Source organism: Oncorhynchus mykiss, chromosome 25, assembly GCF_057628025.1.
Source record: "Oncorhynchus mykiss isolate SJ-2025 chromosome 25, ASM5762802v1, whole genome shotgun sequence".
Taxonomy (NCBI): Eukaryota; Metazoa; Chordata; class Actinopteri; order Salmoniformes; family Salmonidae; genus Oncorhynchus; species Oncorhynchus mykiss.
Genome location: NC_143046.1, coordinates 79,664,597 through 79,687,098, shown reverse-complemented (window position 1 = coordinate 79,687,098; position 22,502 = coordinate 79,664,597). Strand labels below are relative to the sequence as shown.

Genomic DNA, 22,502 nt, shown 5'->3' with positions numbered 1-22,502 from the left:
CTTGTTTTCGAGATGACAGTTTCCGGATTCGACCATATTAATGACCTAAGGCTCGTATTTCTGTGGGTTATTATGTTATAACTAAGTTTATGATTTGATAGAGCAGTCTGACTGAGCGGTGGTAGGCAGCAGCAGGCTCGTAAGCATTCATGCAAACAGCACTTTCGTGCATTTTGCCAGCAGCTCTTCGTTGTGCATCAAGCATTGCGCTGCTTATGACTTCAAGCCTATCAACTCCCGAGATTAGGCTGGTGTAACCGATGTGAAATGGCTAGCTAGTTAGCGGGGTGCGCGCTAATAGCGTTTCAACCGTCACTCGCTCTGAGACTTGGAGTGGTTGTTCCCCTTGCTCTGCATGGGTAACGCTGCTTCGAGGGTGGCTGTTGTCGTTGTGTTCCTGGTTCGAGCCCAGGGAGGAGCGAGGAGAGGGACAGAAGCTATACTGTTACACTGGCAATACTAAAGTGCCTATAAGAACATCCAATAGTCAAAGGTTATTGAAATACAAATGGTATAGAGAGAAATAGTCCTATAATTCCTACAATAACTACAACCTAAAACTTCTTACCTGGGAATATTGAAGGCTCATATTAAAAGGAACCACCAGCTTTCATATGTTCTCATGTTCTGAGCAAGGAACTGAAACGTTAGCTTTCTTACATGGCACATATTGCACTTTTACTTTTGCACTTTTACTTTTTGAATTATTTAAACCAAATTGAACATGTTTCATTATTTATTTGAGGCTAAATTGATTTTATTGATGTATTATATTAAGTTAAAATAAGTGTTCATTCAGTATTGTTGTAATTGTCATAATTAAAATAAAAAAAAAAGAATTGTCCGCTTAATCGGTATCGGCTTTTTTGTTGCTCCAATAATCGGTATCGGCGTTGAAAAATCATGATCGGTCGACCTCTAGTCCAAACACACCAAGGCAGTCGTGAAGAGGGCACGACAAAAACTTTCCCCCCTCTGGAAACTGAAAATATTTGGCATGGGTCCCCAGATCCTCAAAAAGTTCTACAGTTGCACCATCGAGAGCATTCTGACCAGCTGCATCACCGCCTGGTATGGCAACTGCTCGGCATCTGACCATAAGGCGCTACAGAGGGTAGTGTGTATGGCCCAGTACATCACTGGGGCCAAGCTTCCTGCCATCCAGGACCTATATACCAGGCGGTGTCAGGGGAAAGCCCATACAATTGTCAGAGACTCCTGTCACCCAAGTCATAGACTATTTTCTGGAGTGCCAGGTCTCAGACCAAAAGGCTCCTTAACAGCTTCTACCCCCAAGCCATATGACTGCTGAACAATGAATCAAATGGCCACCGGACTATTACATTGACCCCCCCCCCCCCTCCCCCCATTTATTTTGTACACTGCTGCAGCTCACTGTTTATTATCTATGCATAGTCACTTCACCCCTACATGTACAAATGACCTCGACTAACCTGTGCCCCCGCACACTGACTCGGTACCCCCTGTATAAAGCCTCGTTATTGTGTTACTTTTGATTATTTTTTACTTTAGTTTACTTTAGTTTCCAGGTTCACTAGCAGGGTTCGTGTGTGTGTGTGTGTGTACAAGGGCAAGGGAATTTCCCCTCTTGGTACAGGATAGGTCCACAGGTTTTATTACAGTGCCTTGCGAAAGTATTCGGCCCCCTTGAACTTTGCGACCTTTTTCCACATTTCAGGCTTCAAACATAAAGATATAAAACTGTCTTTTTTTTGTGAAGAATCAACAACAAGTGGGACACAATCATGAAGTGGAATGACATTTATTGGATATTTCAAACTTTTTTAACAAATCAAAAACTGAAAAATTGGGCGTGCAAAATTATTCAGCCCCCTTAAGTTAATACTTTGTAGCGCCACCTTTTGCTGCGATTACAGCTGTAAGTCGCTTGGGGTATGTCTCTATCAGTTTTGCACATCGAGAGACTGAAATTTTTTCCCATTCCTCCTTGCAAAACAGCTCGAGCTCAATGAGGTTGGATGGAGAGCATTTGTGAACAGCAGTTTTCAGTTCTTTCCACAGATTCTCGATTGGATTCAGGTCTGGACTTTGACTTGGCCATTCTAACACCTGGATATGTTTATTTTTGAACCATTCCATTGTAGATTTTGCTTTATGTTTTGGATCATTGTCTTGTTGGAAGACAAATCTCCGTCCCAGTCTCAGGTCTTTTGCAGACTCCATCAGGGTTTCTTCCAGAATGGTCCTGTATTTGGCTCCATCCATCTTCCCATCAATTTTAACCATCTTCCCTGTCCCTGCTGAAGAAAAGCAGGCCCAAACCATGATGCTGCCACCATCATGTTTGACAGTGGGGATGGTGTGTTCAGCTGTGTTGCTTTTACGCCAAACATAACGTTTTGCATTGTTGCCAAAAAGTCCAATTTTGGTTTCATCTGACCAGAGCACCTTCTTCCACATGTTTGGTGTGTCTCCCAGGTGGCTTGTGGCAAACTTTAAACGACACTTTTTATGGATATCTTTAAGAAATGGCTTTCTTCTTGCCACTCTTCCATAAAGGCCAGATTTGTGCAATATACGACTGATTGTTGTCCTATGGACAGAGTCTCCCACCTCAGCTGTAGATCTCTGCAGTTCATCCAGAGTGATCATGGGCCTCTTGGCTGCATCTCTGATCAGTCTTCTCCTTGTATGAGCTGAAAGTTTAGAGGGACGGCCAGGTCTTGGTAGATTTGCAGTGGTCTGATACTCCTTCCATTTCAATATTATCGCTTGCACAGTGCTCCTTGGGATGTTTAAAGCTTGGGAAATCTTTTTGTATCCAAATCCGGCTTTAAACTTCTTCACAACAGTATCTCGGACCTGCCTGGTGTGTTCCTTGTTCTTCATGATGCTCTCTGCGCTTTTAACGGACCTCTGAGACTATCACAGTGCAGGTGCATTTATACGGAGACTTGATTTACACACAGGTGGATTGTATTTATCATCATTAGTCATTTAGGTCAACATTGGATCATTCAGAGATCCTCACTGAACTTCTGGAGAGTTTGCTGCAAAAAAAAAAAAAAAAAATACAGTTTTATATCTTTATGTTTGAAGCCTGAAATGTGGCAAAAGATCGCAAAGTTCAAGGGGGCCGAATACTTTCGCAAGGCACTGTATGAAGTTATTTCTTCCTGGTGTCCTAGGTCCACAGGTTTTATTATGAAGTTATTTCTTCCTGGTGTCCTAGGTCCACAGGTTTTATTATGAAGTTATTTCTTCCTGGTGTCCTAGGTCCACAGGGTTTATTATGAAGTTATTTCTTCCTGGTGTCCTAGGTCCACAGGTTTTATTATGAAGTTATTTCTTCCTGGTGTCCTAGGTCCACAGGGTTTATTATGAAGTTATTTCTTCCTGGTGTCCTAGGTCCACAGGGTTTTTATTTCTTCCTGGTGTCCTAGGTCCACAGGGTTTATTATGAAGTTATTTCTTCCTGGTGTCCTAGGTCCACAGGTTTTATTATGAAGTTATTTCTTCCTGGTGTCCTAGGTCCACAGGGTTTATTATGAAGTTATTTCTTCCTGGTGTCCTAGGTCCACAGGGTTTATTATGAAGTTATTTCTTCCTGGTGTCCTAGGTCCACAGGGTTTATTATGAAGTTATTTCTTCCTGGTGTCCTAGGTCCACAGGGTTTATTATGAAGTTATTTCTTCCTGGTGTCCTAGGTCCACAGGGTTTATTATGAAGTTATTTCTTCCTGGTGTCCTAGGTCCACAGGGTTTATTATGAAGTTATTTCTTCCTGGTGTCCTAGGTCCACAGGGTTTATTATGAAGTTATTTCTTCCTGGTGTCCTAGGTCCACAGGGTTTATTATGAAGTTATTTCTTCCTGGTGTCCTAGGTCCACAGGGTTTATTATGAAGTTATTTCTTCCTGGTGTCCTAGGTCCACAGGGTTTATTATGAAGTTATTTCTTCCTGGTGTCCTAGGTCCACAGGGTTTATTATGAAGTTATTTCTTCCTGGTGTCCTAGGTCCACAGGTTTTATTATGAAGTTATTTCTTCCTGGTGTCCAAGGTCCACAGTGTTTATTATAAAGTTATTTCTTACTGGTGTCCTAGGTCCACAGGGTTTATTATGAAGTTATTTCTTACTGGTGTCCTAGGTCCACAGGGTTTATTATGAAGTTATTTCTTCCTGGTGTCCTAGGTCCACGCCCTGTGTGAGGAACTCTTCTCCCCGGCCTCTCTGGACCTGAAGTTTGTGACCCCAAAGGTCATCCGTCTCCTGGAGATCCTCCATGAGTACAAGCCCTTTGAGAGGCAACAGTTTGAGAGTGTGGAGTGGTACAACAACCGCAACGAGGACAACTACGTGTCGTGGAGTGACTCGGAAGACGAAGACGAGGATGAGGAGGTGGAGGTGAAGGAGAAACCCGAGGCTAACTTCCCCTCGCCGTTCACCAACATCCTGTGTGGCATCATCTTCGTTGAGAGGCGCTACACGGCCGTCGTCCTCAACCGGTACGCATCTGGTGTTCAATGCCTATTTGGCTCAATTGTGTGATACTTCTGCTACACTGGCTCCTTGGATTGTTTCTCATACACTGCTCAAAAGACTAGAAGAATTCATGAATTGTATTGATCTAACTTTGTGATTTAGCAGTATATTTTGGGGGGAGGATTTCGGTTGTCTAAATACCATTTCCATGATTACTGTCCCTCTGTCAGGCTAATAAAGGAGGCAGGGAAACAGGACCCGGAGCTGGCCTACATCAGCAGTAACTTCATCACGGGACACAGCATCGGAAAGAACCAGCCACGCAACAAGCAGATGGAGGTGGAGTTCAGGAAACAGGAAGAGGTGGGAACACAACATCTTGGATTGTGACATTATCCCATCTGTTTACATTGAAAATGACCTACCCCTACATTAGTGTGTCTCTGCCTCTCTCTTTCTCTCATTCTCTCTCTCGCTCTCTCTCTCTCTCTCACTCTGCCTCTCTCTCTCACTCTGCCTCTCTCTCTCACTCTGCCTCTCTCTCTCACTCTGCCTCTCTCTCTCACTCTGCCTCTCTCTCTCACTCTGCCTCTCTCTCTCACTCTGCCTCTCTCGCTCTCTGCCTCTCTCGCTCTCTGCCTCTCTCGCTCTCTGCCTCTCTCTGCCTCTCTCGCTTTCTCTGCCTCTCTCGCTCTCTCTGCCTCTCTCGCTCTCTCTGCCTCTCTCGCTCTCTCTGCCTCTCTCGCTCTCTCTGCCTCTCTCCATTTCTGCCTCTCTCTCTCCCCTCCTTCCATTCAGACCTAACCATATTTCCTCATTATCTCTCAGGTTCTGCGTAAGTTCCGTGCCCACGAGACCAACCTGCTCATAGCGACCAGCATCGTGGAGGAAGGGGTAGATATTCCCAAGTGTAACCTGGTGGTGAGGTTTGACCTGCCCACTGAGTACAGGTACAGCACTGCTTGTCCATCCACTACCTTGTTGCTTCTTGCTCAATGGACTATTGGCTTCTCTTTTTGTTATGTTTTATATTGTTGATATTGTTCCCGTTCTACATTTTGTTCCTCTTATTTTTAAGCATATAAAGTGTGTTGTGACCCCTGGTAAATACACTTTCAATAAACTTTGACTTGACTGTAGGTCCTACGTTCAGTCTAAAGGCCGAGCCAGAGCCCCCGTCTCCAACTACATCATGCTGGCTGAAAGTGAGAGGACCAAGACCTTCGAGGAAGACCTGAAGACCTACAAGGCCATAGAGAAGGTGTGGTTTTCAGAGCCTGTCCTCAAGGCCCCATTGTGTCTGTCAGAGGAACACAGGGATTCTCAGAGATTTGTTTAAGGATGCATCCCAAATGGCACCCTGTAGCGTAGTGCACTGTACTGTATAGGGAACTATCTGCCTGTTTAATTGATTTGTGTGTCTGTCCACAAGGCCCGTCCTTGGATGATATGAGAGGTCCTTGGTGTTTCTCTGCTCGTATTGTGACAACCCTAATACTGATGACTGTAGGTCTTCTCTTGACGTCTTCAGATCCTGAGAAACAAGTGTTCCAAGGCAGCGGGGGTCGGTGACTTTGAGGTGGAACCGGTGCAGGATGATGACAACATCCTGCCTCCCTACGTGCTCCGCTCTGAGGAAGGAGGGCCCCGCGTCACCATCAACACGGCTATCGGACACATCAACAGGTAAAGAGAGAACCGCCAGCCCTGCTTTGAGTCTGTGAAAGATATCTACAGTTTTAAAATGGTTCTCATTGGAAACAAGGCTCTAAATGGACTGTGAACAAAATATGTTTGATTTTGTTTTAATTTGGCTGTGGATGGTCTGGTGTGCTAATGACCCTCTCTCCAGATACTGTGCCCGTCTGCCCAGTGACCCATTTACTCACCTGGCACCTAAGTGTAAGACCAAGGAGCTGAAGGATGGGCGCTACCAGTCAACCCTCTACTTGCCCATCAATTCCCCTCTACGGGTGCCCGTCGCTGTGAGTCTCAGGCTTTCCTCATTGATTTGATTTGTTGGTCTAATTGATTTGATTGGTAGGTCTGATTCACAAATGGCCATATTGCCTATATATTCCAGTTCTGGTCAAAAGTAGTGCACTATATAGGGAAAAGGGTGCCTTTTGGGACACTTATGCAGTGTTCCCAGGTGCACAAATGGCTGTAGTAGGCTACATGGGGGTGAAATTCACCACATCCACCGCCACTGTGTAGCATCCACTTTTTCCATTTGAGATGTCAAGATTCAGTGTGTTCTATGGATGTCTTTGAGACCTATGTACACTTTTTTTTTGTCATTGCAGGGGCCAATCATGAACTGTGCACGACTGGCAGAGAAGGCTGTGGCACTACTTTGTTGTGAAAATCTTCACAAAAAAGGTCAATAAAATGAAACTATTTGTTAGAATATCCTTCATCATGTAGTACTCTCTGCAGATAGTCCCTGATTGTATCGCTCTCTTTCTGTCACCCTCCCTCAAATCTCCCTCTCTCTCTTCAAGCTTGTGGGAATGTAACTGAATTTGCTGGGGTGTTCGTATTAAGGGGGACCTGGTATTAACTGCTGTGCAGTGACATTTAACTTTTTGGGCATATTTTTTGCTATACTTCTACGGTAGTTAAATGGTTCTGCCTCTCTCTTCTCCAGGTGAGTTGGATGACCACTTGATGCCTGTGGGGAAAGAGACCGTGAAGTATGAGGAGGAGCTGGATCTCCATGACGAGGAGGAGACCAGTGTTCCAGGCAGACCAGGATCCACCAAGAGGAGGCAATGCTACCCTAAAGCTGTGAGTTGTCACCACACTGAATTCTACCCTAAAGCTGTTAGATATCTCTTCACTGGATGCTTCCCTAAAGCTGTGAGATATCTCTACACTGGATGCGTCCCTAAAGCTGTGAGATATCTCTAGACTGGATGCTTCCCTAAAGCTGTGAGATATCTCTTCACTGGATGCTTCCCTAAAGCTGTGAGATATCTCTACACTGGATGAGTCCCTAAAGCTGTTAGATATCTCTACACTGGATGCGTCCCTAAAGCTGTGAGATATCTCTACACTGGATGCTTCCCTAAAGCTGTGAGATATCTCTAAACTGGATGAGTCCCTAAAGCTGTTAGATATCTCTACACTGGATGCGTCCCTAAAGCTGTGAGATATCTCTACACTGGATGCTTCCCTAAAGCTGTTAGATATCTCTAAACTGGATGCGTCCCTAAAGCTGTGAGATATCTCTACACTGGATGCTTCCCTAAAGCTGTGAGATATCTCTAGACTGGATGCTTCCCTAAAGCTGTGAGATATCTCTAGACTGGATGCTTCCCTAAAGCTGTGAGATATCTCTACACTGGATGCGTCCCTAAAGCTGTGAGATATCTCTAGACTGGATGCTTCCCTAAAGCTGTTAGATATCTCTTCACTGGATGCTTCCCTAAAGCTGTTAGATATCTCTTCACTGGATGCTTCCCTAAAGCTGTGAGATATCTCTACACTGGATGCGTCCCTAAAGCTGTGAGATATCTCTACACTGGATGCATCCCTAAAGCTGTTAGATATCTCTTCACTGGATGCTTCCCTAAAGCTGTTAGATATCTCTTCACTGGATGCTTCCCTAAAGCTGTTAGATATCTCTACACTGGATGCGTCCCTAAAGCTGTGAGATATCTCTAGACTGGATGCTTCCCTAAAGCTGTTAGATATCTCTACACTGGATGCGTCCCTAAAGCTGTTAGATATCTCTACACTGGATGCATCCCTAAAGCTGTGAGATATCTCTACACTGGATGCTTCCCTAAAGCTGTTAGATATCTCTACACTGGATGCGTCCCTAAAGCTGTTAGATATCTCTACACTGAATGCGTCCCTAAAGCTGTGAGATATCTCTAGACTGGATGCTTCCCTAAAGCTGTGAGATATCTCTACACTGGATGCGTCCCTAAAGCTGTGAGATATCTCTACACTGGATGCGTCCCTAAAGCTGTGAGATATCTCTACACTGGATGCATCCCTAAAGCTGTGAGATATCTCTAGACTGGATGCTTCCCTAAAGCTGTGAGATATCTCTAGACTGGATGCGTCCCTAAAGCTGTGAGATATCTCTACACTGGATGCTTCCCTAAAGCTGTGAGATATCTCTAGACTGGATGCGTCCCTAAAGCTGTGAGATATCTCTAGACTGGATGCTTCCCTAAAGCTGTGAGATATCTCTAGACTGGATGCGTCCCTAAAGCTGTGAGATATCTCTAGACTGGATGCTTCCCTAAAGCTGTGAGATATCTCTACACTGGATGCATCCCTAAAGCTGTGAGATATCTCTAGACTGGATGCTTCCCTAAAGCTGTGAGATATCTACACTGGATGCTTCCCTAAAGCTGTGAGATATCTCTACACTGGATGCATCCCTAAAGCTGTGAGATATCTCTAGACTGGATGCTTCCCTAAAGCTGTGAGATATCTCAACACTGGATGCATCCCTAAAGCTGTGAGATATCTCTACACTGGATGCTTCCCTAATGGCACCCTATTACTTTGATACAACAATGGACTACTTTGACCAGAGCCCTATGGGCCGTCAGATCTGACTGTTCCTTCTGGAGCATCTAACAGCTAGATGACCTCTGTCTCTCTCTCCTGTCCAGATACCAGAGTGTCTTCGGGACAGTTACCCTGTACCGGAGCAGTCTTACTACCTGTATGTGATTGGCATGGTCCTCACCACCCCTCTGCCTGACGAACTCAACTTCCGCCGCAGGAAGCTCTACCCTCCAGAGGACACTACCAGGTGCTTCGGCATCCTGACTGCCAAACCTATACCTCGGGTAAGGAACACACCTATTTCAGTTTCCCATTGAGGACCTGCCAGGAAACAAATCCAATATTTAGGGATGCAAACAAGCAGTTCCATTTCTATTGAAACTGATAGAGAACATATTTTTTTCTACGAGGCAACAGCTAGACAGTAGGGCCCACCTTGCTTTTCCACAGTTAGTATGCCCTTTTATTTAAGTTTACTGTGATACTCACCTAACTAGAGGTCGACCAATTATGATTGTTCAACGCCGATACCAATTATTGGAGGACCAAAATAGCCGATACCGATTAATCGGCCAATTCTTTTATTTGTAATTATTAATCCGTTATTTTACCAGGTAAGTTGACTGAGAACACGTTCTCATTTGCAGCAACGACCTGGGGAATAGTTACAGAGGAAAGGAGGGGGATGAATGAGCCAATAGTAAACTGGGGATTATTAGGTGACCGTGATGGTTTGAGGGCCAGATTGGTTTAAATAATGCAAAAACAAAGTGTTGGTGCAACATGTGCCATGTAAGAAAACTAATGTTTCAGTTCCTTGCTCAGAACATGAGAACATATGAAAGACATATGAGTCTTCAATATTCCCAGGTAAGAAGTTTTACGTTGTAGTTATTAAATCAAATCATCAAATCAAATTTTATTTGTCACATACACATGGTTAGCAGATGGTAATGCGAGTGTAGCGAAATGCTTGTGCTTCTAGTTCCGACAATGCAGTAATAACCAACAAGTAATCTAGCTAACAATTCCAAAACTACTACCTTATAGACGCAAGTGTAAAGGGATGAAGAATATGTACATAAAGATATATGAATGGGTGATGGTACAGAGCGGCATAGGCAAGATACAGTAGATGGTATTGAGTGCAGTATATACATATGAGATGAGTATGTAAACAAAGTGGCATAGTTAAAGTGGCTAGTGATACATGTATTACATAAAGATGCAGTAGATGATATAGAGTACAGTATATACATATACATATGAGATGAATAATGTAGGGTATGTAAACATTATATTAGGTAGCATTGTTTAAAGTGGCTAGTGATATATTTTACATTTCCCATCAATTCCCATTATTAAAGTGGCTGGAGTTGAGTCAGTGTGTTGGCAGCAGCCACTCAATGTTAGTGGTGGCTGTTTAACAGTCTGATGGCCTTGAGATAGAAGCTGTTTTTCAGTCTCTCGGTCCCAGCTTTGATGCACCTGTACTGACCTCGCCTTCTGGATGAAGGCTCGGGTGGTTGATGTCCTTGATGATCTTTTCTTGCCTTTCTGTAACATCGGGTGGTGTAGGTGTCCTCGAGGGCAGGTAGTTTGCCCCCGGTGATGCGTTGTGCAGACCTCACTACCCTCTGGAGAGCCTTACGGTTGTGGGCGGAGCAGTTGCCGTACCAGGCGGTGATACAGCCCGACAGGATGCTCTCGATTGTGCATCTGTAGAAGTTTGTGAGTGCTTTTGGTGACAAGTCAAATTTCTTCAGCCTCCTGAGGTTGAAGAGGCGCTGCTGCGCCTTCTTCACGATGCTGTCTGTGTGGGTGGACCAATTCAGTTTGTCTGTGATGTGTACGCCGAGGAACTTAAAACTTACTACCCTCTCCACTACTGTTCCATCGATGTGGATAGGGGGGTGTTCCCTCTGCTGTTTCCTGAAGTCCACAATCATCTCCTTAGTTTTGTTGACGTTGAGTGTGAGGTTATTTTCCTGACACCACACTCCGAGGGCTCTCACCTCCTCCCTGTAGGCCGTCTCGTCGTTGTTGGTAATCAAGCCTACCACTGTTGTGTCGTCCGCAAACTTGATGATTGAGTTGGAGGCGTGCGTGGCCACGCAGTCGTGGGTGAACAGGGAGTACAGGAGAGTGCTCAGAACGCACCCTTGTGGGGCCCCAGTGTTGAGGATCAGCGGGGTGGAAATGTTGTTGCCTACCCTCACCACCTGGGGGCGGCCCGTCGGGAAGTCCAGTACCCAGTTGCACAGGGCGGGGTCGAGACCCAGGGTCTCGAGCTTGATGACGAGCTTGGAGGGCACTATGGTGTTAAATGCCGAGCTGTAGTCGATGAACAGCATTCTCACATAGGTATTCCTCTTGTCCAGATGGGTTAGGGCAGTGTGCAGTGTGGTTGAGATTGCATCGTCTGTGGACTTTATATATGAATTATAGGACTATTTCCCTCTATACCATTTGTATTTCATTAACCTTTGACTATTGGATGTTCTTATAGGCACTTTAGTATTGCCAGTGTAACAGTATAGCTTCTGTCCCTCTCCTCGCTCCTCACTGGGCTCGAACCAGCAACACAACGGCAACAGCCACCATCGAAGCAGCGTTACCCATGCAGAGCAAGGGGAACAACTACTAGAAGGCTCAGAGCGAGTGACATTTGAAACGCTATTAGCGCGCGCTAACTAGCTAGCCATTTCACTTCGGTTACACCAGCCTCATCTCGGGAGTTGATAGGCTTGAAGTCATAAACAGCGCAACGCACAACGAAGAGCTGCTGGCAAAACGCACAAAAGTGCTGTTTGAATGAATGTTTATGCGCCTGCTTCTGCCGACCACTGCTCAGTCAGATACTTAGATACTTGTATGCTTGTATGCTCAGTCAGTTTATATGCAACGCAGGACACACTAGATAATATCTAGTAATATCATCAACCATGTGTAGTTAACTAGTGATTATGATTGATTGTTTTTTTTTATAAGATAAGTTTAATGCTAACTAGCAACTTACCTTGGCTTACTGCATTCGCGTAACAGGTAGTCAGTCTCCTTGTGGAGTGCAACGAGAGAGAGGCAGGTCGTTATTGCCCTGGACTAGTTAACTGTAAGGTTGCAGGATTGGATCCCCCGAGCTGACAAGGTGGGTTAACTGAACAGGCAGTTAACCCACCGTTCCCAGGCAGTCATTGAAAATAAGAATGTGTTCTTAACTGACTTGCCTCGTTAAATAAAGGTATATTCAAAAATATATATAAAATTCGCAAATCGGCGCCCAAAAATACCGATTTCCGATTGTTATGAAAACTTGAAACTTGAACCTCTACACCTAACCCCGTCCTCCTCGCTCTCCCCAGATCCCCCACTTTCCTGTGTACACGCGGTCTGGTGAGGTGACCATCTCCATGGAGCTCCAGAAGGCTGGGTTCACTCTGAGTGCTGTCCAGCTGGACCTGATCACCAGACTACACCAGTACATTTTCTCTCACATCCTCCGCCTGGAGAAACCTGCTTTAGAGTTCAATCCCACGCAGGCCGACTCCGCCTACTGCGTTCTACCTCTCAATGTTGGTGAGTTAGTTGACCTACTGCGTTCTACCTCTCAATGTTGGTGAGTTGGTTAACCTACTGCGTTCTACCTTTCAATGTTGGTGAGTTGGTTAACCTACTGCGTTTTACCTCTCAATGTTGGTCAGTTAGTTAACCTACTGCGCTCTACCTTAATGTTGTTGGGTGAGTTAGTTCAGCCTACTGCGTTCTACTTCTCAATGTAGGTCAGTGAGACCCCAACGTTACTCATAATACTGTAGGCCCTGTTTTTTAAGGACAAAATACACTGCAACATTGGTGATTCCGTTCCGTATGTAGAATTGTTGGTAAATTAACTAAAAGCCCATGTTGTCAGTCAATAGTACTGCTACCCGCTGTTCTTAACGTTTCGTCGGCATGGCGTGTTTTGTCCTTTAGTCCTTCATGCCGTAACTAAGATCAATAACACACTGTCTCCTCTTTCAGTTGAGGATTCCAACACTCTAGATTTGGATTTTAAATTCATGGAGGACATAGAGAAGTCCGAGGCTCGTGTTGGCATTCCTACCACCCAGTACACTAAGCAGAACCCCTTCACCTTCAAACTGGAAGACTACCAGGACGCTGTCATCATTCCACGGTACGCTGCTCACTACCCTCTCCGACGGAGGAGCCAATAACACCCTATTCCCTATATAGTGCACTTCTTTTGCCCAGGGCCCATAGGGAATAGGATGCCATTTGGGACACATCTTCACTTTCTTGAAGCAACATCCAATACATTTCATATGACCCACACGATAATAAGATTATTTCAAAAACTGAAACTAGCATGGTGCAGATTTGGATGTAAACATCTCGCAAGTTTTGAGTGGCGAATTTAAAGTATATCTTCACTGTTCCATTATGCCAAACCTTGACCCCTGTCTCTCTAACCCCTGTCTCTCTCAGGTATCGTAACTTTGACCAGCCTCACCGTTTCTACGTGGCTGACGTTTACACAGACCTCACACCTCTCAGCAGGTTCCCGTCACCGGAGTACCAGACGTTTGCTGAGTACTACAAAACCAAGTACAACCTGGACCTGTCCAACGTAAACCAGCCACTACTGGACGTAGACCATACCTCCTCACGGTGAGAAGACGAGAGAGAGAGAGAGAGAGAGAGAGGATGAGGACGAGAGAGAGAGAGAGGATGAGGACGAGAGAGGGAGAGAGGATGAGGACGAGAGAGGGAGAGAGGATGAGGACGAGAGAGGGAGAGAGGATGAGGATGAGAGAGGGAGAGAGAGGGAGGACAAGAGAGGGAGAGAGAGAGTGGATGAGAGAGGGAGGGGACGAGAGAGGGAGAGAGATGACGAGAGAGGGAGAGGAAGAGGACAAGAGAGCCTGGATGAGAGAGGGAGAGGACGGGAGAGAGGGGGAGGGAGAGAGCGGGAGAGAGAGAGGGAGAGGACGGGAGAGAGAGAGGGAGAGGACGAGAGTAGGAGAGGGAACGGACAAGAGTAGGAGAGGGAAAAGACGAGAGAGGGAGAGAGGATGAGGAAGAGAGGATGAGGAAGAGAGAGGGAGAGAGGATGAGAGTACGAGAGAGGATGAGAGTACGAGAGAGAATGAGAGTACGAGAGAGGGAGAGAGGATGATAGTACGAGAGAGGGGGAGGACGAGAGAGAGGGAGAGAGGATGAGGACGAGAGAGGGAGAGAGGATGAGGAAGAGAGAGGGAGAGAGGATGAGGACGGGAGAGGATGAGGACGAGAGAGGGAGAGAGGATGAGGACGAGAGAGGACAAGAGTAGGAGAGAGGACGAGAGTAGGAGAGAGGACGAGAGTACGAGAGAGGGGGAGGACGAGAGAGGACTAGAGTACGAGAGAGGGGGAGGATGAGAGAGGACGAGAGTACGAGAGAGGGGGAGGACGAGAGAGGACGAGAGTACGAGAGAGGGGGAGGACGAGAGAGAGAGGGAGAGAGAGAGGATGAGGAAGAGAGACAATGAGGACGAGAGGGGGAGAGGACGAGAAAGGGAGAGAGGATGAGGACGAGAGAGGATGAGAGTAGGAGAGAGGACGAGAGTACGAGAGAGAGGGAGAGAGGATGAGAACGAGAGAGGGAGAGAGGATGAGGAAGGGAGAGGACGAGAGAGGGAGAGGACGAGAGAGGGAGGGGACGAGAGAGGGAGAGAGATGACGAGAGAGGGAGAGGACGAGAAAGAGAGAGAGGGAGAGGACGAGAGAGAGAGAGAGAGAGGACGAGAGAGGGAGAGGACGAGAAAGAGGAAGAGGACAAGAGAGCCTGGATGAGAGAGGGAGAGAGGGGGAGGACACGAGGGAGAGGACGGGAGAGGGAGATAACAAGAAAGAAAGGGAGGATGAGAGAGGGAGGACGAGAGAGAGGATGAGAGAGAAAGAGAGAGAGCCTGGATGAGAGAGGGGAGGGAGAGGACGAGAGGGAGTGGAGGGTTAGGGAGAGGGGGAGGACACGAGGGAGAGCACGAGAGAGAGAGGACAAGAGGGAGGGAGAGGACCGGGAGAGAGGGAGGATGGGAGAGAGGGAGCAGACAAGAAAGGGAGGGAGATGACTAGAGATAGAGGGGTGACGAGGATGAGAGGGGGGAGAGGACGAGAAAACGGGTGAGGACTTAAGGGAGAGGACAAGAGAGGGGGGAGGACGAGAGGGAGAGTTTGGGGGGAGGGGACAAGAGGGAGAGGAGTAGAGGACAGGAGAGAGGACGAGAGAACGGGTGAGGACTTAGGGGGAGGGGAGAGGACGCGAGGGAGGGAGAAGAAAATGTATCTTAATCAACTCTGCCATCATAAGGATGACCTCTGTCTAGTGGCTAGTGTGGGGAGCACTAGTAAAGATATGGGGAGAACCCTTTGTCTGTTCCTTGACACCTATACAGGTTACTGTATCTGAGAGCTACTGTTAAACTCACCCAGTGTTTGACCTCTGACATCTCCCTGTAGCCTGAACCTGTTAACCCCTCGTCACCTGAACCAGAAGGGGAAAGCCCTGCCCCTCAGCAGTGCAGAGAAGAGGAAGGCCAAGTGGGAGAGTCTACAGAACAAACAGGTGATCTAGTGTACACACAGAGCCATGGCTCTATACCGGTTCATGGCTGAAGCTCTGAAAATGAACTAGATTAGAATATGTTGGAGAACAGCTGTACTCCTAGTGCACTGTATGGGGAAAAGGGTCTCATTTGGGACTTAACCAATGTCTAACTTTCCTCACTCTCCTCCCCTCCAGATCCTGGTCCCAGAGCTGTGTGCCATCCACCCCATCCCAGCCTCTCTGTGGAGGAAGGCTGTGTGTCTCCCCAGTATCCTGTATCGCCTTCACTGCCTGCTCACAGCCGAGGAGCTGAGGGCCCAGACAGCCAGCGACGCTGGAGTAGGAGCCCAGACCCTGCCCTCTGACTTCAGGTACGTCTCATCTCCATTTTCCTGGATTTCACTCCTTTTTTTTATGGTGTAAATAAAGTGTGTGGCAGCTCACCGTGTGAAATAAACCGGACTGGACTTGGATGAACTATCTAGGGCTGACTCTATTTAGTCGACTGGTCGGTTGTTTGGTTGATAGGCTGGTCAGATGTTGTCTATCAGTCACCAAAACATTTTTATAGGGCATTGGTGCCTGTCTCAGTCGACTGATCCATTGTGGAGGACACGGAGATGGCACAGTCCATGACTCTAAGACATGTGATACTGACATGGCGTATGATTATATTATTTAAAAATAATGAGCAATCTAATGTTTTATAACAAGGGCGCTTTCGGTCGCTGTCCTGAAACCGTAGAATTGGCACCTTTCCCTGTGTTGCTACAGTCTGTGGGGGGCTTAAGATTCTAGATTCTAAGATTCTTTCTCACTCGAAAATGGCATTCCTCACAGATGTTTCATTATTTATCCTGTACACCTGTGTTGTCCTAAAACAGTGGGTGTGCAAGAAATGTCATTAAATAATTAATGGTTCCCAAAGTTGATGAATGAATTAGGAGGTTTGAAGAGGATTGTATGGTGTTATATTTAATAGATATACAGTTGAAGTCGGAAGTTTACATACACTTATGGCACATATTGCACTTTTACTTTCTTCTCCAACACTTTGTTTTTGCATTATTTAAATCAAATTGAACAGGTTTCATTATTTATTTGAGGCTAAATTGATTTTATTGATGTATTATATTAAGTTAAAATAAGTGTTCATTCAGTATTGTTGTAATTGTTATTATTACAAATGCATAAAAAAATGGTCTGATTAATCGGTATCGGCGTTGAAAAATCATAATCGGTCGACCTCTAGTATACACGCAGCTCTCCCTCCTATACCCTCCTCTTCTTTATCTCCTTATTGTTATTATTATGATCCTCATTATAATAATAAGTCATGTCATTAGTAGTCTTAGTATAGTTTCCTTGTATAATCACCATCGCGCTGTAGACCTAAGAGCGAATCTTGTTTAGTCTTAATACCGTAACTGATTTAGGCCTATAATTCAATATATAGGCTACTGTATCTATCAATCAATCATTCATGCTTTGAAATGCAATCAAGCATTTTAGTTTTAAAATTAAATAACAAAGGGAGCTTTTGAAGTCAATGTCTTCTACACATCTGACTTCCCCGTTCCCTCCTGAGCAACCAGTAAACATTAACCCGTTTCCAGTGTCTTTTTCACATCAGTTTTACTGTCGACATTACTATGTTTGGAGTTAGTTATAACCAATTTATTGATGTGATTATGATCGGCTATAGCTCAGGCCCTATTAGTCACGCAATAGATGCTTACATGTTTTACGTAAAGAGAGTAAGGTTTCAGGGAATCAGGAATGTTTTTCCTAAACAAATTAGGGATTTCTTTAACAACTTTTCAGTCAGAAACAAGTAAGAAACTAAATTGCTGAATTTTGTTGCAGCTTCAGCACGGACAGCGCAATAAACACTTCCTGTGCTCTGGTGCCTTTTCTCTGTGTTAGGGAGGAGTGCGAGACAACGTGCGCCAGTCACACAAGGCACTCGCTGCCATTTTGTTTTAACACAGGATGACCATCGGGCTCTTTTTTGAGTAATTTCTGTTTCTTAATGTTTTTATCAAGCTGTTTGCTTAAAGCATCAGACAAGCTCAGTGCATATGTAGTTGGTTTTTATTCAAACACGGGGTCTGTCTAATATGGAAAAATAATCGATTGGTCAAAATAACAGGACAACTCTCAGTTGACAAATATTTTTTTGTCGGACAGCCCTAGAACTATCCTTTTAAATCTAATTGCTACTTGATGTTTGGCTGTTGGATAATAGCACTCCAACACTACATAATGTCCCTAAATCTCACACGGTATCGGTCTTTATAGGTATCCAAACCTGGACTTTGGATGGAAGAAGTCCATCGACAGCAAGTCATTCATCTGTCTGCGTGATGAGGATGAGGAAGAGGAGGAGGAGGAGGAAGAGGACAGCGGTGACGATAACTGTAAACAGCAGGGCCAGACTGTAGCCCCTGACCCTGGACTTGCTGCTGCTGTTTCCCAGCAACCCTGTAGTGACTGTCATGTCTCTTCTCGGCCTGAGGGGTGCGACATCCACCAACGCCCCGAAGATGACAGACCAGAGGACGAGGAGCCCCAGCAGCCAGACTCCGCCTCCTGCACTAGCATCCTCGCTAACGGCACTGCCCCCATTGCCAATGACAACGGTGACCACGGCGACCATTCACACCTTCACGACGGACGTGACAACTGCCAATGTCTCCCGGCTGGTTCTGGTTTGCCACTGGAGAACGAAAAAGAAGTATCAACAACACAAACCACTACCTCAGTTCTTCCTGTGCAGCCCTCTCTTAGCATCGAGAACCAGAATCTAACCCCAACACCCCCTCAGCCCCAGCCAGGGAACCAGCCTCCACCCTCTCAGCCCCAGCCAGGGACCCAGCCTCTACCCCCTCAGCCCAGGCCAGGTACCCAGCCTCCACCCCCTCAGCCCGGGACCCAGCCTCCACCTCCTCTACCCCCTCAGCCCCAGCCAGGGACCCAGCCTCTACCCCCTCAGCCCCAGCCAGGTACCCAGCCTCCACCCCCTCAGCCCGGGACCCAGCCTCCACCTCCTCCACCTTCTCAGCCCCAGCCAGGGACCCAGCCTCCACCCCCCCAGCCCCAGCCAGGGACCCAGCCTTCACCCCCCCAGCCCCAGCCAGGTACCCAGCTTCCACCCCCTCAGCCCCAGCCAGGCACCCAGCCTCCACCCCCTCAGCCCCAGCCAGGTACCCAGCTTCCACCCCCTCAGCCCCAGCCAGGTACCCAGCTTCCCCAGCCCCAGCCAGGGACCCAGCTTCTACCCCCCCAGCCCCAGCCTAGCGATGAATGTAGACCAGGGAGGACCTCAGAGCTCCGTGAGGGCGACGGACACCACGTGAATCAAGCTACCTCAGACTGCTGCAGCCCAGCAACGATGACGGGGCCCGCCGGCACAGCTCCCATCACCACAACACCTTTACCTGACCCCTCAGAGGCCCTAGAGACCCAGGAGATCACCACCAGCAGCTCTGTAGTGGGGGATACCCTTGGCCCCTGCTCCAAGACCCTGGGGCCCAACCCTGGGCTCATCCTTCAGGTATGGTTCAACAAGTTTTTCGGCGTTAGTTGATGTTTACTTGGGTCGATTAATTGAAGTTTTGATTGTTTTAACTAATAAATATCAGATTTTCTATCAAAATATACTTAGATATTCACATGCATACTAGACATATTCTTACTTGTCTGTTGAGGGGGAGAAAAACCACAAATATTTAGAATCAACACATTCCTCTTGTCCTCTTGTTTATTTGACTTAAATCTCTGTTCAGCAATTAAAAATATCACTTACATGTGTTTTCATTGTTTTATTCCTACCTTCAAGCCCTCAACAAAAAGTGATTCTGTCAAAAATGAAAAAAAGACCAGCAATCACCTGAATCTTTGTTTGTTTCTGCAGGCCCTGACCCTGTCCAACGCCAGTGACGGCTTCAACCTGGAGCGTCTGGAGATGCTGGGAGACTCCTTCCTGAAGCACGCCATCACCACCTACCTGTTCTGTACCTACCCCGATGCACACGAGGGACGACTCTCCTACATGAGGAGCAAGAAGGTGAGCCTAGGGGAGGGGCGAGGGGAACGACTGACTTTTTGCTTACGTCCCAAACTGTACCCTATAGCCTTTATAGTGCACTACTTTTGATCAGTGCCTACATTAGGGCTCTGGTTAAAAGTGGCGCACTATATAGGGAATAGGGTGCCATTTGGTACGCATCCCTGGGGTTGGGGTTGAATGTTTGTCAGTGGAATGCTTTGTTTGCCTATTTGTATGAGAGTTTGTTTGTGGTTCTTTGTTTTACTGTACATTTTGTCACATAGGCCTACATTTCACCTAATGCATTCTTAGAAAGATTACAAATGATGTATGTGTGGAATGGTGTGAATTGAATAGTTATTTTGTGTTTAACAGGTGAGCAACTGTAACCTGTATCGTCTGGGAAAGAAGAAAGGTCTTCCTTGCAGGATGGTGGTGTCCATCTTTGACCCACCGGTCAACTGGCTGCCTCCTGGCTACGTGGTCAACCAGGACAAGAGCAGCGAAGACAAATGGGACGAGGATGAGGTACGTGATGCAGTGTGTGTGTGTGTGTGTGTTTGTGCTCATGTTTGTGTGTGTTTGTTCATTTGCCTTGTGAAGTTTGTCTTACATGAGCCTTCCTACCCTGTTAGTCACTCACTGTCTAATCTTCACTGCTCCTTTCCTGATTTGGCCACTAGAGGGCAGTGCAGTGGTTCCCAAACTTTTTATAGTCCCGTACCCCTTCAAACATTCAACCTCCAGCTGCATACCCCCTCTAGCACCAGGGTCAGCGCACTCTCAAATGTTGTTTTTTGCCATCATTGTAGGCATGCCACATACACACTATACAATACATTTATTAAACATAAGAATGAGTGAGTTTTTGTCACAACCCGGCTCGTGGAAAGTGACAAAGAGCTCTTATAGGACCAGGGCACAAATAATAATGTAAAAATAATCTATAATTTTGCTCTTTATTTAGCCATCTTACATATAAAACTTCATTTGTTCATCAAAAATGGTGAATAACTCACCACAGGTTAATGAGAAGGGTGAGCTTGAAAGGATGCGCATCAAATCAAAGTTAATTTGTCACGTGCGCTGAAACCTTACAGTGAAATGCTTACTTACAGGCTCTAACCAATAGGGCAAAACATTTATTAGGTGAATAATAGGTAGGTAAAGAAATAAAACAACAGTAAAAAGACAGGCTATATACAGTAGCGAGGCTATAAAAGTAGTGAGGCTACACACAGACACCGGTTAGTCAGGCTGATTGAGGTAGTATGTACATGTAGATATGGTTAAAGTGACTATGCATAAATGATAAACAGAGTGGCAGTAGCGTAAAAGAGGGGTTGGTGGATGGCGGGACACAATGCAGATAGCCCGGTTAGCCAATGTGCGGGAGCGCTGGTTGGCCGGGCCAATTGAGGTAGTATGTACATGAATGTATAGTTAAAGTGACCATGCATATATGATAAACAGAGAGTAGCAGCAGCGTAAAAGAGGGGTTTTGGGGGGGGGCACACAATGCAAATAGTCTGGGTAGCCATTTCATTACCTGTTCAGGAGTCTTATGGCTTGGGTGCCAGACGTGTCCCTCTGCTTAAGCAAGTACATGTCCAGGCCTGTCTGAAGTTAGCTAGAGAGCATTTGGATGATCCAGAAGAAGATTGGGAGAATGTCATATGGTCAGATGAAACCAAAATATAACTTTTTGGTAAAAACTCAACTTTGGAGGACAAAGAATGATGAGTTGCATCCAAAGAACACCATACCTACTGTGAAGCATGGGGGTGGAAACACCATGCTTTGGGGCTGTTTTTCTGCAAAGGGACCAGGACGACTGAGCCGTGTAAAGGAAAGAATGAATGGGGCCATGTATCGTGAGATTTTGAGTGAAAACCTTCCATCAGCAAGGGCATTGAAGATGAAACGTGGCTGGGTCTTTCAGCATGACAATGATCCCAAACACACCGCCCGGGCAACGAAGGAGTGGCTTCGTAAGAAGCATTTCAAGGTCCTGGAGTGGCCTAGCCAGTCTCCAGATCTCAACCCCATAGAAAATCTTGTGATTTCTGGATTATTTTTTCTCATTTTGTCTGTCATAGTTGAAGTGTACCTATGATGAAAATTACAGGCCTCTCATCTTATTAAGTGGGAGAACTTGGACAATGGTGGCTGACTAAATACTTTTTTGCCCCACTGTACATTACTGGTATACATCAACTGGTAGACCTATACATTACTGGTAGACCTATACATTACTGGTATACATTACTGGTATACATCAACTGGTAGACCTATACATTACTGGTATACATCAACTGGTAGACCTATACATTACCGGTAGACCTATACATTACTGGTATACATTACTGGTATACATCAACTGGTAGACCTATACATTACTGGTATACATTACTGGTATACATCAACTGGTAGACCTATACATTACTGGTAGACCTATACATTACTGGTATACATTACTGGTATACATCAACTGGTAGACCTATACATTACTGGTATACATCAACTGGTAGACCTATACATTACTGGTAGGCCTATACATTACTGGTATACATCAACTGGTATACCTATACATTACTGGTAGGCCTATACATTACTGGTAGACCTATACATTACTGGTATACATCAACTGGTATACCTAGGGGCCTCCCGGGTGGCGCAGTGGTTAAGGTCGCTGTACTGCAGGCTCTGTCGTAACCGGCCGCGACCGGGAGGTCCGTGGGGCGACGCACAATTGGCCTAGCGCCGTCCGGGTTAGGGAGGTGCGCGCTAACCAAGGTTGCCAGGTGCACGGTGTTTCCTCCGACACATTGGTGCGGCTGGCTTCCGGGTTGGATGCGCACTGTGTTA

At 46.2% G+C, this 22,502-nt stretch overlaps 1 protein-coding gene across 1 annotated transcript in view; it reads left to right on the top strand.

Annotated features, from left to right (window-relative positions):
* The window catches only part of LOC100136218 (endoribonuclease Dicer), a 67,796-nt gene that overhangs the window by 24,351 nt on the left and 20,943 nt on the right, over positions 1-22,502 (top strand). The window contains exons 10-26 of the mRNA XM_090219354.1: positions 4,174-4,487; positions 4,695-4,827; positions 5,293-5,414; positions 5,605-5,725; positions 5,996-6,150; positions 6,317-6,449; positions 6,771-6,846; positions 7,115-7,254; positions 9,102-9,281; positions 12,360-12,573; positions 13,018-13,171; positions 13,483-13,665; positions 15,496-15,601; positions 15,779-15,954; positions 17,885-19,139; positions 19,500-19,652; positions 20,010-20,162. Of these exons, the coding sequence (XP_090075480.1) occupies positions 4,174-4,487; positions 4,695-4,827; positions 5,293-5,414; positions 5,605-5,725; positions 5,996-6,150; positions 6,317-6,449; positions 6,771-6,846; positions 7,115-7,254; positions 9,102-9,281; positions 12,360-12,573; positions 13,018-13,171; positions 13,483-13,665; positions 15,496-15,601; positions 15,779-15,954; positions 17,885-19,139; positions 19,500-19,652; positions 20,010-20,162 (3,768 nt within the window). The remainder of the gene's footprint in view (positions 1-4,173; positions 4,488-4,694; positions 4,828-5,292; positions 5,415-5,604; positions 5,726-5,995; positions 6,151-6,316; positions 6,450-6,770; positions 6,847-7,114; positions 7,255-9,101; positions 9,282-12,359; positions 12,574-13,017; positions 13,172-13,482; positions 13,666-15,495; positions 15,602-15,778; positions 15,955-17,884; positions 19,140-19,499; positions 19,653-20,009; positions 20,163-22,502) is intronic.